This window comes from Rhinolophus sinicus, chromosome 18, assembly GCF_057876585.1.
Source record: "Rhinolophus sinicus isolate RSI-liver-muscle chromosome 18, RSI-T2T, whole genome shotgun sequence".
Taxonomy (NCBI): domain Eukaryota; kingdom Metazoa; phylum Chordata; class Mammalia; order Chiroptera; family Rhinolophidae; genus Rhinolophus; species Rhinolophus sinicus.
The window spans coordinates 7,289,396-7,305,387 of NC_142518.1; the positions used below are offsets into that span (position 1 = coordinate 7,289,396).

General features: G+C 40.7%; 1 protein-coding gene across 4 annotated transcripts in view; it reads left to right on the forward strand.

Annotated features, from left to right (window-relative positions):
* Positions 1–15,992, forward strand: part of FRMPD4 (FERM and PDZ domain containing 4) — a 742,584-nt gene that overhangs the window by 630,708 nt on the left and 95,884 nt on the right. For all 4 annotated transcript variants that reach the window (XM_074324291.2, XM_019746300.3, XM_019746299.3 and 1 more), the window contains one exon: positions 11,948–12,108. In XM_074324291.2, the coding sequence (XP_074180392.2) occupies positions 11,948–12,108 (161 nt within the window). The remainder of the gene's footprint in view (positions 1–11,947; positions 12,109–15,992) is intronic.

The following is a 15,992-nucleotide window of genomic DNA, read 5'->3' on the forward strand; positions in this document are numbered from 1 at the left end:
TATCTGTTCCCCTGCCTGGGATACTTTTCATATGGATATCCTCCCAGCTCAATCCCTCACTTCATTCAAATCTCAGAGGTAACCTCCTGGTAGGCCTCCACTCCCATCTTGTTAAAACAATCCACCCCTCTTTTATTCTCTATCCCACTGTATTTTTCTTCATAACAACCATCAGCCTCTGACAATATGTAATATAGTTCATGTTTATTTTATTTCTATTGTCTCAGACCTTCCACTGGAAGAGGGTTTGGTGAATTTTTTTTTTTTCTGTAAAGAAGCAGATAGTAAATATTTTAGGCTTTGTATGCCTGTCACATTTCCTATGTGGGTAACGCTGACGAAAGAAAAGTTTGCTGGGAACTTTGACAAAGAGACAAAGAAAGAAAGAGTCCTCAGTTAAGAACATAGCATTTCATTTAAATTAGGCAAATAAAAATGGTTTCCACGGTGGTCAGTCTGTGGCCAAAAGTCTTCATTGTATTGAAATGTTTATATGTGGAAAATGTGTTTCATTGAGAAAGAAATGTTTATTTAATGGGTATTTGTTTGGGGGTTTTGTTGTTTGTTTTTGAAAACCATTGGTATAAATATTAACTGATATATTATAAATAAATATTTGTTGAATAATTAATCTCAGTGCTGTTCTGAATGCAGAAATGTTTGTTGCTCTTGGCTAAGCATCAGAAAAGAAGCTAGAATGACATTTTTCACTGGAAGTCAGGACAGGGAGACTCCCCGTCAGTGCCATCCGAGAGGCAGGGTTTGTTTCATGAGACCTTACAAGGTTGCTTCATGGAAGAGAGAGACATGGTACATGGTTCAAACTCCTGGCAGGAAATGGACAGATGTGGCACAGATAAGGAAATCAACAAGTCCCATTGACGCACCAAGGGTCTAGCAACATCGAGGACCTGTTAGCATGGCTAGGCCTCATGGGGCCTAGAGTGGAAGGAACATGGTGAGCTCTGGGAGAAGGGCTGACAAGACAGGAATGGTAATGAGAGTGGATAAAGTCACTCCAGAACTTCAGCAAAGCAAGGAGGGGCAGAAGTAATAAATACCCTGATCTCTCTGTCCTCTTTACCCCACTTTTGACTGTCAGCACCTCCTATTGGTTGAATCCAATGGAAGGCAGAGGGCAAGGGGCCCATGTGATGCCACCCATAGGAGCGAAGCTCCCAGGGCATAGAGCAGGCAGAAAAGGAACCAAGCACGGATGGGATCTGGGGCTGGTAGTGAGGTTTCAGTTCACGTATTCCGGGCTTCAAGCAAGGGAAACACAAACAAACAAAACCAAAATGCAAAAAATGGGTAACCTTGGGCAGTGATGCAGTTTTAAGGCTAAGGAAACTAAACTCTCTAGGTAGAGGCTAAGAATAATTATTTTAATGAAGAAAAGTTCTCACTTAAAACGGAACTGTTAGCTCACACCTTTGGTTCTGTGATTTTCTTACCAGCCCCTTTTGAATTCTGTAAGTTCTTGGTCATCAAAGTGAGTCCTTATCACTCTCGGGGAAGGCAAGAATCCACCCCCACATACCTACTTTAGTTCTTACAGCTGGACTAAGAAGAAAGTAATGAAATTGACGCAAGACTGGATTAACAGGAGAAGAAATAATACTTACCCAGGGGGGAATCATAATATGATGCTCAGAAAAAAAAATAGAAAGAGGCTCAAATAAATAATTGAACCAGGAAGCTTTTTATACTTTTTAGACAAACAGTAAATTTGTGAAAGACTTGACAGGACAAGGAAAGTCAGTGCTCGTTAGAAAGGACTCTAAGGAAGGTTTGGGTGTTCCTAAGTGAGGAATCTAAACAGTTTGGGCTTGGGTACTAAATTGCTAAAGGCTTTACAAGGTTTGTTTATACACACTTTCTGCTCTGGATTCTTTGAACTCTTGTGATAAGATTGTCTCTCAGCCCTCAGGAACAGGAGGGCTTTATCACACTGGAGATTTATCTCCTGACTTTAGGGGGACAGAGAGGTCAGGATTTTCTTCTTGCACAGGCAGTTCCTTAAGTAACTCATTCAAAATCATCAGTGCCCCATTGTGAGATACCTTGGGGCAGCCTGCCCTGGGCCTTGACACTAACTTCATTTTTAGGTTTCTAAAAATGCCACTGAATATTTCTGAATGTGAGAGCTGGTCTTTTCAAGAGCGATGGTGAGCTTTGTAATATCAATGATTCTGTCCATCCTGTTGGAGTATATAATACACCCTTTGGGCTCACACCCTAAGTCCGGGACCCCCTGGATCATGCAGTGCAGAAATCTCCACACTTTTTGCTTTTGTACTTCTCTGAGTGAAAAAGTTTTGAACACATACCCCCAACATATGATAATTTATTCATTATATATATATATATATATATATATATATATATATATATATAGTATCAAAAGATGTATAACAAAAGATGACTACAAGTCACATTTGACTTCTGCAATTACAAGAGGTGCTCAAAGTGTTTACCATCAGTGTCCTGACATTTCTGATTATGGCGAACTCCTGCTTGAGCAACGTTGAATAAAGTGTCCACTGGTATACATTTGTTTGGCACCCCCGGTATATATGTACTATCGTAAAGAATATATTATGGAAAATATAAGGCATATTTAAAAAAGATGTTATAACGAGATGTTAAAATAAGATGAGAGAAAGGTGAAATACAGATTTTAATCACTTGTAAACATTTTCCTATCACTGCTGCATTAAAAATTATTTAGTATTTTAAATGACAGCAAAGTGATTGAGGTTATTTATTTTCAAGCATCTTGGTTTCCCACTTCATTGAATAAAAATTTGAAGTTCTGGTTGCAAGTTCAGCTTTTTTCTTTACTTGGTTTTAATCATTGTCATTGGAGGCAAAAAGGAACCACAGAAACGTAAAAATCAAACGGACAAAGTGTTTTACCAGCTTGCTCACCAGATCATGAAATACTATTTTTCAATCCCATCTATGCAAGGGATTTTGTTGAAATTCACCTGGAAAGTTTCCATATTCCTTGCTGTCCCTCAACCGTTCTCATAAACCAAATGGAAAATGTTGCACTTTTATATTTAACAAATGAGTTCACAATCCACTGAAATGCTTCATTTGGAGGATTTTTAAACAGGTTAGAAAAATCCATTTCCAAGTTTTCAAAGGCTGCTGTTTTTATAGATACATATTTGCATAATTTTCAATAAAACAAACACATAATGGTAGAATTGGTTCCAAACATCTGTTTCCCTACATTTGTGCCACAATCCAAGTTTCTTTTGTAAAATAAGTTACTTTCTCATTTATTATTACACTATCTCCTTTACTCTGAAGGGACTAATCTTTGCGTTCAATGTCACCAGGTAGTCAACAACCCCTGTGTAGAACAGAAGATTTTCTTCTTTTAAAAAAAAAAAAATCATTTTTATTTTCACTTGCTGGGAATTTTTTTTTAATTTTTTTATTGGGGAATATTGGGGGAACAGTGTGTTTTTCCAGGACCTGTCAGCTCCAAGTCAAATTGTTTTCAATCTAGTTGCAGAGGGTCTATGTGGGAATCGAACCGGCGACCTTGGTGTTATAAGCTCTACCCTTTAACCAACTGAGCCTACTGGCCGCACGACAGAAGATTTTCATAGCTGCTCTACTGTACTTTAATGGTTTTATTTCAGAAGCAACCACATTGTTGACATGCTAGAGCACTTCTGTTTCTTTGGAACCATAATTTGCAATGCATTCTTTCAAGTGGGCAGGCATCTTTAAATTTACCCTAACAACCTTGTTTTGTTCTAGTCCAAGCTGCTACTCCATCATTTAATACTCACCTATATTTGTGCCATTATCACAGCATCCTAATTGTTATTTTATAGTAGGTTCTGGTATGTTGTAGGACTAGATAGCCAGAGTGTTTTTCTTGTTCAGAGTGTTCTTTTATATTATTATATAAAATTTAGAATTCTTTTAATAGAATTCCTTAAAAAGGACTATGGAGATATCTCTATTGGATGGCATTAAATCTATAAATTAATTTGAAGAGACCTGAAATTTTCATAGTTGGTCTACTCATTAAGGAGAAGCTCCATTTATTTCAAACCCTCCTCAAATTCTCCCATAAGAGTCCTCCAAACATTTTGTGGTTTTTCTAAGCTTAAGCATTCTGGATTCTCTTGACTTTTTAACTGCTAGGTAAATTTCCAAGCTTGACCAAACAGTTCTCAATCTTTAAATGTTCCTGACGTGTTTTGGTAATTGATTGACAGTGGCCTGTGGAATGGATTCCTGAAAGTTAAGTTCTTCTGAACCTGCAATATGCCTGTTTGTGAAGGCAAAAAGCATGAGACTGACTAGGTACGTGAGCGGTAAACACATTATGTGCAGTTATTTAAGTTTATATTAAATTTCACTCATTTCCTGTGACAGGATTTGGTTAGGCTCTTTTGGTTCCCAAGGACTGAGGCTTTCCCAGATTTGTAAAAACAATGAAAGTTGTGTGTAAAAATTCCTATATCATAAGAGAGATGGAATCCCATGGACATGTGAAAATGGAAATGTAGGGTGGCTGAGCCTCATGGGGATCAGTAGTAGGAGGTACCAGATGCTAGAAGCTTTAGGATCCTTGTTAGCAGGACTTCCTGGGTCTCCTAGCATGATGTCAGTCCACGCTGTGGTTTCTCTCCAAGTTTAGTTACATCTCTTCTGACTACCCTTTATCCTTTCCCTCAATGATTCTGTTTACTCGTAGTTTCTGTTTTCTTACGTAGCACACATAAATCTCATCCCTAAACTCATGTGTGAGTATCGTCATGTTATATTCCTGCTGTTTGGCAGTTCAAATGTAATCATGTTCAGTATTTAAAAGTCCTGGAAATCTATGCAGAGCGGAAATTCCAGCAGCCCTTTATGGCCAGCCTTCAGTAATGTTACCTGCTCCTAATATACCTTAGTCCAAGCCTGCATGGTCCCCTGAAGTTCACTGACTCTGCCATTTCTTTAGGCTCAATCTACAGGTCTTGGTGCCTTACTAGACATACCACCACGCTCTCTCTCCTGAAATGTCTGCCACCTCACAGGGGTCCTCTGCCCTTGCCTCCTCAGCCAAGTTGCTCAGACTTTGAGGAAACAAAAGTCAAGAAAGAGGGTTACTTGTAATCAGCTTTTGCTTGGGCCCTAGTAAATGCATCTCCCTAAGACAAGGAACTGCAAAAGACCTGCCTATCTTATTAGACCTAGTAGAGGAAAAAGTTCTGTGAGAACAAAGACAATCTTTTCCAATATGTTATTTTGCCACACATGTCATCATAATTTTGACTTGCTGAAAACCTGTCAAGGGGTCTCAGTTGTAACCTATCAACGTGAACAATCAATCCATGCTTCTGCTCTTTTTCCTTTCTGCCTACATTCTTGTTCTGGGGAAATCTGGTTTGCCTAGCACCGCAGTTTTGCTCAGAACTTTTCTCATTAGGCTCCCTCACAGGCCTCAATAGGGCTTATGAATTGTTGACTCTTGTGCTGGGAGCCACCATTACCCAAGTCCTGTCAGGGATATGAGACAGTCATGAAGAATAGACTGTGGGGTTCTTGTGGCTGCTGTGTCAACAGAGATAATGAGGGGAGAAGTTTCTTTGGAAGTGTCTGTGGTATTTGTCCAGTGTAACATATTTAGTCATAAATAGTGTAGGCAACAAGGTTGGTAGAGAGAATCCTTTGGGGATGTGGAATTTCAGGGTTATAAAATAATATCAAAAGCACTATTTACAGATTGTATGAGTGAGCTTTTGGTGCATAACAAACGTTCCCAAAATTCAGTGTGGTACAACAGTCATTACTAACTAACCCTCATTCATCTGGCTGATTGAAGCTGGGGGACTCGGCAGCTCTGCTATGCTTGGCCCGAACTGAGGTGCTGGCTCTGGTTATTCCACATGTGTCCATCCTGGAGCCTAAGTTAAGGGGGTGGCAGCTTCCTGGAGAAGGTCTTCTCATGGTGATGGTAGAGAAGTGTGAGCACATGCCCGATGGCACAAGTGTTTTCTGCTTCTCACATCGGGGCTCAGCCATGTGACATAGTTTGGACAGTGAGATGTTAGCAGAGTCAAGGGGTGGAGAAATATGTACTGTGGGCAGTGGGAAGGCCTTGTAAAGCAATGTGGTGTCAGCGGCAAACCACATCCACCCGCCACCATCTTTTCTAGAGTCTTTAACTCCACACCAAAGGTAATAGCTTCTAAATTTGGTCCTTCCTTCCAGAATCTTTCCACTCAGCGCATATTCCAAAAAAGGACCTTGCTGGTTCCAATGAGTGCATGGGAAACTGGAATTACTTTAGGTTTCTTACAGGGTGCTTTATAATTGTCAAAGTAATTCTTTGTGATACATTGGATGTATCCATCTTTTATTTCTGCTGAGGAAGAAAGGCTCCAAGAGTTCAAGGATAGCCCTTTCCTCTTGTTATGGGGACTTAGGCAGCAGGATTACTATTATTCCTCTTGAAATGAATCTGTCAGAAACAGGAAGATTGCTCATTCAATCTCAGAACACATTTTCAATCACAATTAATATACTCTGTGTTTTTAGGTCACAGATTCCTGGCCTATCTGTGTGTGTTTGTTGGAGAAGGTTGGGGGCTGGGGCCGGAGGTTTGTGTAGCTCATCAGTTGTATTCTTCTAGTCTCAGCATCGGAATTCACTGAAGCATGTTCAGCAGGTGAAAAAATGCTGCTCTTTCAGCTCATTATAAAAGGACTCAGGCATCTTTATAAAAAAATATTGCAAGGAGAGAGCCAAAAAGTGCTTGCCTTAATACAAAAAACAAAATGATGTTTCATGGGGGAACATTTTAATGTGGATTCATTCTTGCTGGAAAAGAGACAGAAGTTGATTATTTTTAGATAATTTATTCTGAAAATACAACCTGTTGAGCAAGAAAATGATAATGCCAGTAGGAGGTTATACTCAAAGTGCAAGCAAAACAGAAAAATTAAAAAATCGTAAACAACAAATGAAAATGCGAGAACAAACAACGACCACAAAATACACATTTGGTTGTAAGTTTCAAACTTTACTTGGGTAGGGAAACGACACTGACATGTTAGGGATGAACTTCAGATACTCTGTTGACACAGAGGATGGCAGCATCTGAGATGAAAGGGCCTGCTCCTATGTCCCACCTTACAACATGACTGCTTCTCATTTTCCCCATGATTCAGGCTCACTCCCCAGCCCTGGACTCAGTGTTACATAGTAGTCCATGAGCATGGCCGATGAAACTTACTAACAGTGATTCAGTCTCTAGAGAGTCTGGATTTTATTCCTGCTTCTTTTATACTTCTGTATTCTGGTTTATATTGCCTTGTGTATATCAATTTAAATTTGTGTTTACTGTGTCATTGCATTTGATATGAGTTTTCAAATTGAAGGCTTACGATTCGTGAGGCATTTCACCGAGAGATGGGCTGTAGGTATTTGAAACATTATTGAGTTTGTCTTCCTATTTTAAGACTGAATGAGTTCATGATGTCTGAAACCTGTTCCTTTTTATTCATTGACCTCAAGAGAAGAAAATAACAGCTAATGCTTCTTGAGTGCTCACTATGTGCCAGACATTTTGCTAAGTGATTTACATTTACTCATTCATTTAATTTTCATAACTATCTTATGAGATTCTTACTATTGTTTTTACCATTTTCCAGAGGAGGAAACTGAGGCACAGAATGATGAAGTAATTTGTACAGTTCACACTGCCTGGAAGTGATAGGGCAAAGATTCGAATCCTTAGAGTCTGGCTCCAAAGTCTCACTCCGAACTACCATCTCAGTTCTCAGGTTCACCCTATACTCAGGGATTTGTGTGTTTCTTGTGCAAACCAGAAAGAGGTAGTTCCTTGGAGAGAAAAATGTCTCCTGTAATTTAGATATATCAGGACACAGGACTTACATTAGACAACATGCTCATAGGTCGATCCTCACTGGGAATGCCCTGTGTGTGCAGGAAGAAGTTTCCAGAGTAAGCGTTTCACCCCTGCTCTGTCAGAGTGGCCTCCAAATATGTTAAAAACCCAACAATTTCTTGCCATCTCTGCCATTCTCACCCTGGTCCAAGCCACCATGATATTTTGTCAGGATTGAAGCAATGGGCCCTGAAATGCCCTCCCTGCTCCCACCAGCACCGCCTTCTGTCTGTTCTCAGTACAGCAGCTATCACATTAGTCCACTCAGAACCTTCCAATGGCCCCCTTTTCACTCAGAACAAAACACAGAGTCCTTTGAAGAGTCCGTGTGATCTTGGATCTCCCTTCATCCCTTCTGTACCACACCCTCACGGCCTCCAGCCTCCCCACCCCCCAACTGGCCTCTGGGCTGTCCCTCAGGCATGCTCTCACCGGGCAAGTCAGGCCTTAGGACCTTTGCACTTGGCGGTCCCTCTACCGGAAATGCTCCTCCCCCAGGCATTTCCCGCGCTGATATCACACTGCAGTACCCTCACCCAGCAGCTCTCTATCCTTCCTCCTTGCATTATTTTTCTCCTTAGTGTTCATCATTATCTGACATGCCATATATTTTACTAATGTATTAGTTCATTCTCTGTCTCTGAACTAGAGTGAACATTTTACTTTATTATTTTGCTTTCGTTCCTATTGTATTCCCAGAAATGAGAAGCCAGTGGGTGTTCAACAAATATTTGTTGATTAAATGAATGCATTATGTAGTTGTTTTGGAGACTTAACTAAATTAACATATGGAAAGCATTTCAAAAAATGCTTAACATGAAATTGGTGTTTAATAAATGTCAGGTATTAATAAAGTAATAATATAATAGTTATTGAATGAATGATGAATTAAAAAATAGAGACTATTACTTTATCACGTAGTGGAAAGAGGACAATCAAGCTACAAATGATTTCAACATTTTAACTTAAATTTACAATGGATACTAGAGGAGGTAATCGGCATATCACTGGGTCCTCTTTTCTTTATCAAGAAGATGTACTAAAACCCACCCTTCTCTGAGCAAGTGAATGGTTCCCAAACCTTGCTGCACTTTGAAATCACCTGGGGAATCTTTTTAAAAATTGATCCTGGCTCGCACCCCCGATATTCTGATCTCATTTGTCTGGGTTGAAACCTGGGCATTAGAACTTTTCTAATGCTTCTTAGGTGATTCTAATGTGCAGGAAAGCTTGGGAACCACTGCTGGAAGCTTTTTCTAGAACTGGCATCAGCAGTGGGAGAGGCTCTCTCAGTCCTTCTCTATACCTGGAATTGAGAGTTATGCCAACCGGGGTTCAAGTCTCTGTTCTGCAACACATGTGACCATTAGCGAGTCGCTTCCCTTCTACAGCCTTCCTCATATAGAATACTCGTATGTCTTCTGTGGATTATGGTGCAAACTCAGAGCTCAGGGCCAGAATCTGAAAATGTGGATTTCCTCTCCCTCTTTTCCTTTGTTCCATTTGGGAATAAAAGGAGAGACTCGTTTCAAAAGGTAGCTCAAGAACTACACGCTGTGAGCTGGAGCTCTCTTACAGAAGAAACAAGAGGACAGAACAACGTCTACCCCCCAAGTGGCCCCATTCTCCCCCAGGCGCACACAGCCATGCCTGTTTCTGGTCTGTGAGGGATCACTGCCAGGGGGGCAAGTTCCTGCCCAGTGAGTCCTGCTGTGGGAACTTCAGAGGTCCTCCTGGTATACCTGGTTCCCAGCCTTGACTTCCCCACCTGTTCCCTGTGTCTCAGTCCCTCCCTGCCTAGGGCTCCTGTCCTAGGTAGTGGGCTTCACTCTGCATCGGTTTGCTGGCTTAATCAGGATCTTGAATTCTGTTCTTTGGAATACTAGTCTTCTCCATGTGACCTGCTGCCCACTTGAGGTCTGCCCACCTCCCTCCATCCCAAACATATGCTCCACCATGGTAGCCATGCCTAATCTCTAGGTCCACACAAACACCTGCAATTTCACATAAGACAGCCCCTCCCCTTTGTCCCCATTATGCCTCTTCTCTGAGCTTGGATGTTTGTAGAATGCTGGTGGGACATTGGGGATAGCACCAGGGCCAGCTTCATGGGCGTGGGACCCATGCAATCACACAGGGCCTTGGACTGGGTTTTGTGTTCTGCTGTCTTGAAGTTCTTAACCGTAGGGCTCCACCTTTTCATTTTTCACTGTCCTTGCAAATTATGTAGCTAGTCGAGCGCTTGACACTTAGAATCAGAAGACCTGGTGTGAATCACACCTGGCTTACACCTGAGAAGAGAATGACATGACCTTGGCGCAGTTATTCTTCTTCTCTCGGCATTTGCAAAGAGGAATTGGGTGGGCTCAACTGGCGCCATCGTAAGGGGGTTCTGAGGATGAATAAGATAACAGATGAGTATCAGCACATGGTACACAACGTGTTAGTTGTCAACTAACACTTCTCTTTTGCCTAGAGTTCCAGATCACAAGCTGCTAAATCTCAGACATTTCCTTTCTGTTTCAAAGGGATTTTAAACTCTATTTTCATTTTCCTAGTCAGTGATATATGCCTAAAGGACAGATCCTGGATGGTTTTCATTGATTTTTCTTAACTCTTATTAATTACACAGAAGGACAACAGGATTCCTCCTTCTCTGTCTTTCTTTATTACATTTGAACAATATGTTGTCCAGATGGCATATAGAGTAGCATCTTTCAACGTATTTAAAAATGATGTGCTTTTACTTATTGAAGAAGATTAGACAGAGAGAAAATTGAATTAAGTCCATGTTATTGGAATAATCTTGGCTTACATTACTTTAAGGAGATTTCTAGAGTTCAAACTAATAACTCTTCCCTCAAAAGAAATCTTCCTTGGACAATGTGCATGTGAAGATTTCAGGAAGAGTTACAGGAGTTGGTTTTCAACCCGACACTCTGACATACCAGCCGTGGGCCCTGAGTAACAAGAAACCACTATTTTGATCTCAGTTTCCTTACTGGGAAATGCAGATAATAATACCTTCTCTGCTCCCTCATTCTCAAAGTTGCTTTGTGGATCAAATGAGATATTTGTGGAAGCATTTTGAAAATGTTTGAATGCTATACACATTTCAAGCTTAGATTATTCATAAGACTTCTGAAAATTTCGATATTAACAAAAAGAGTCATTTAAATCATTTGAAAATCTCTCCAGAAAAGAAATGCCAAGAGTTAATTGTTCAACGTCTTTGGACAGGGGGAATGTGTTCGATACCAGAATAACCTATTACCACCAAAATAATCCCCATCACTTCAATTTCACTGGCGCCAGAAGCCATACACATTAATGTCTGTAATTCTCTACTTAATGTCTGTAATTCTCTGAGGTTCTTTCTCAGCATATATTATAATTTTATAGTTTTCCACAAAGAAGTATCTTTTTCTCTACCTATTAATTTAGTTATTTATTGAGAATCCACTACATGCCAGGCACTGTTCTAGGCACCGAGGATAAATCAGTGAATGAAACCAAGTTGCCTGCCCTCATGTAGCCTACATTCTAGTGTGAAGAGCAAAACACTAAAAATAAGCATTAAAATGAGTATATTCCATGGCACATTAGCAAGTGATTAGTGCTACGGGGGGGAAACAAGTAGAAGAGGGTAAAGGGCTCTCAGTGTGGGGAAAGCAGGGTTGCAATTTTAAAGTGTGTGACTAGGATGATCCTCTTTAAGAAGGTCATATTTGAACAGAAACTTGAGAGAGGTGAGGATGAGCCATACAGATATCTGCAGGACAAGGATTTTCATTTCCGGGAACAGCCTGTGCAAAGGCCTAAAGCAGAAGTGGGCCTAGAGTTTTCAAGGACCAAGGAGGCCATGCAAGAACCATGAACGGTCTCCCCACACCATTCCCACTCTCTACCAAATAGACAATGGAAGGTTTGGAAACTAGTCAGAATGTGATTACCAGGCCATTGCCTAACACATACATTGATGCCTTGTTTCTCTCGTGTGTGTTTTCCCCACAGTCACATGACACAGGCAATCCCATTTGACGACCCTCGGTTGGAGAGCTGCCAAATCATCCCTCCGGCTCCACGGAAGGTGGAGATGAGGAGGGACCCTGTCCTGGGATTTGGTTTCGTGGCAGGGAGTGAAAAGCCAGTGGTTGTTCGCTCAGTAACGCCAGGTAAGCACCCAAACCCACTCCTCGGTCTCCTGGGACCATCCATCACACTCTGCCAGAATGATGACTACTCAGTTTCGTAAGTTTTGTACTGTTCCGTTTCAGGCTGGGAAGACTAGTTGAGTTTTCCCAACACCTGGATAGAGTCAGACCACCAGAGGGACAGAAATGGCTCTGCAAACCAGGGTTAGACTGCCAAATCCATTATATCGCTTGACTTAGGAAAACATTGATCCATCATTGGTGACCAAGGAAATGACCCACTTCTTAATGTGTGAATGGAAATAATAAGAGGCAGGCACTGTACTATATTTCAGTAAGCTCCTGATGATCTCCTTAGCGAAAAAAAAAAAAGCAGGAAGTATTATTTAAGTTATGGTAGGATCTAATCATGGATGTGGTTGGATAATTTTACAAAGATGCACTCCCCTCACTTCCCACTAGAGGCAAAAGGTATTTCCTTAGCCCATCACTATTAGGCTGGACCAGGTGACTGACTTGGCCTACGGGCGTATCAGCAGAGATGACAAGCAAAGGCTTGAGATATGCTTGTGCAGTTGAGCTTGTTTCTTGGGTTTCTGCTATGACCATAAGAATTTCCCTCAAGTGGCTGCTACCCTTTCAGCCTAAGCCCCAAAATGAACGCTTTGGCCAGCCAGCCTACAGCCTAGAGCTAAGTACAGCCTGATCTGCAGTGTGATGCTGAACTGCCCGGCCGAGCCTGGCCTGGATCAGCCAATCTAAAGACCCATACACATGAGAAGAAATGATTATTGGGTACCCTACTGAGTTTGTGGGGGGGTTGTTATACAGTAAACATTGACTGATACAGTGTGTGGCAAATCTTGTACATTCTACGATATGGTCAGATAATTAACGTCATTCTCATCAGAGGATACAGGTGTTCCACTAGCAACACAGTTTAATGTAATGGATGGTGACGCAGTTGCCTGCAGTGGGCTGCCTTTGCCTTTCTAGAAACAATGCTCTTTTAATTATTTACTTATTATACATATTGATGTACTTATTTTAATGCACTTGTATTGAATTTATCTTCAGACCAAAGGAGACTATCATCTGTGCTGTTTCTCTCTGGGGTTTTCCCAATGAGTGACGGAGCTCAGCAGTAAAGTGCACAGACTCTGGCATCAGACTGCCTGGGTTTGATGGATTTGAATCCTGCCTCTCTCTGCCCTTTATTAGATTGTTTCGCTTCCGTGTTAACTCTCCTGCATTTCAGTTTGATGTAACTTCTCTATATCATCTGGACAATGAAGATCGTAGTAGTATCTACCTTATAGGTCTAGGGAGAGAATGAAATACATTAGAAGAGGGCCAGGTACATACTTATTCCGTAATATTTATTATTATTAAACTGAAATATTTGGCCAGCTGAGTCTGTTAGTTAAGGGAAATGAAAGCCAACTAAGTGAGCTAATATAGATTTTTTTAAGTTGATTTAATTTTTCACTTTTTATTATTTTGACATAATATGCCCCAGGGTAAGCACTGCTAATACAGTCAACCACTTTCGACTCGTGCAGAGAATACGTTTCCTTTGTTCTCCTACCATTGTCTCACCACACAACTTCTTAATCGGCCTGCCAAGCTGTTGATTTCATTAGCCACAGATCATATTTTAGTTCTCAATGTGGGGTTGTCGAGCTTGACAGAATTGAGAATTTTATCCTCAAAATAAAAGAGATTTGTTGCTTTTTATGATAAAATATTACATATGCTTTATAAAAAAATACAACACAGTAGATAGGAGAGAGGAGAAAGTGACAAAACATCACCTGAGTTCCTACTACTGAGAATTGAGCATTATTAACATATACACAGAGAATATGACAATTCTGTGCACACATATACATATATTATGTATCATATGTACATATATATAATATTATATGTGTGTGTATACTCCTATTGTTTTCCCAAACAAGGTCACATTGACATGCTGTTTTGTAATAGTGGGATATTTGATCATCTCTGGTTATGAGATTCTCTTAAGGGGGTGTCCTCCTGGGAGCTGACTGGAGATTTCAAGTCTTGCTTTTCAATTTCTTGTATTGCCTCACTGTTCCTTCCACCTCTTCCCTTCCCTGTCCTCAACTCTCCTTAGCTTCAAATGCTAACACCCACTGTTCGACAATTTTGAGAAGAGTATAAAAAAGTGAAAACAGAGGTCAAAGAGTACCATTTCCAGTCATTTTTATGAGTGAAAATTCTGGTCAAATAAACTGTGTCTGTCATAAAAATGACTCTACTGAAGTCCCTAGTGATTTCAGCGACGTGACCAGATTTTCTATACCAGACAACCCAGCCTTCAGACTAAAGGGCATGAGACAATTCTGATATGTGCCACTACTTCATATTTTGGAAGGAACTATATGTTGCTATCTCTAGAATTTTTGATTCAAGTCACTTGATTAAACAAGAATATTTCCATTTGATTAAAAAAATAGGTCAAATGTTAAGAGTATGTCCTGTTAATTGGCAAGTGCTTTTCTCATCAGAGTCATTAACACTCATCACCGAAATAATTGTTTTGAAAAACTTTCTGTCTTTGACCAGCATTTGATTTCTAACCATTTGTTTGACTGAATTGGACTGATGGCTTGCACATTACCCAACAGTTATAAAAAGTCTCCCAAGTGATTTTCAGAACTCCTTATGTGTGCAAATACTGACTCTTAGTTCCCACATCTTGAAATGAATATTTTTTATCATTGATATGGGACCGTGTTAAGGTCCCCCCCCCACTCCCAAGAAAGAAGATAAGTTTATGCTCCAGCTTGAATGACACATATACCAAGTGTCTAGGTGGGTGGAAAACAACTGAATTACTTTGAGTTCCATATTCTGGATCTGAAGTGTTCATTTCAATTTCTAAATACAGTAATAGTGACAATATTTGAAGCAATAATATTTCAGCTGCTCCTATTACCCAGTGACAGACCTCTGGAAGTAAAGTTAAAATTATAGCACCATATCATTAATTAGAAAGTAAGTTCATTAGACATGTGCGGGTATTCTAGATAATCGAAGTATTTGTTTACAGGTTTTATTTCATATAGATGTGTGCTTCATGCAGCTATAGCTTTAAATTTATATGTCAGGAGACCTGGTGGTGACCAGCTTTTGAATTATAGGTGCAAGTTCAAAAGAGATGTTGGCCTCTCTGAACTTGGAAGAGTCCACAGACCTAAGCTGAGACCCAGACCTATCCTTCCAGCCAATTCTTTAGCCTGTGTTGAGCCTCGGTTATCTCATTATATAGAAGGGATTACAGTATTCAGTGAGGTTACTAGGCAAAGCATTTAGACAATTGCCCGGTGCATAATAGATGTTCCACAAATATTAGTTCCCTACCTCCTCCTTGGAAAAACAACTGAAAGAGAAAAGCTGTGACCATGATGGATCAGGACCAAATAAGAGTCCTCTGGAATCATGTGTGAGCCCCGACACATGCAAGCACAGTCAGTCCACGCGACAGAATGACCTAACAGCCTGATACGAGTGACTGCTATTCCTTTACCAGTCCCAGCTTTAGCTCTACTTCTTTCCTCCCACCTTCCAGACAAGGATTATGAAGATGCTCAGCTAGAATTGCCCCAACTTCCTGAGAGCAAACTCCCACTTCTTTGAACCCTCCCCAAAGCACATAGTACAGGCCAAGCCCTAGAAGTCCTCCCTGGCACCCTCTGATTGGGTGGTCTTCCAGTTCCCCACAGCATGCGCTCTCCTTAGTCGCAGTGGGTAAATAAAAGCAACTTTGTTCTGTGCCAGGTGTGCCCAGGTTGTTGCAGCTTTGGCTGTAGGGCATCAACACGACTGTTTTGGCTACCTGTTGGAGGAATACCGTCTTCTACAGGCCTCGATAC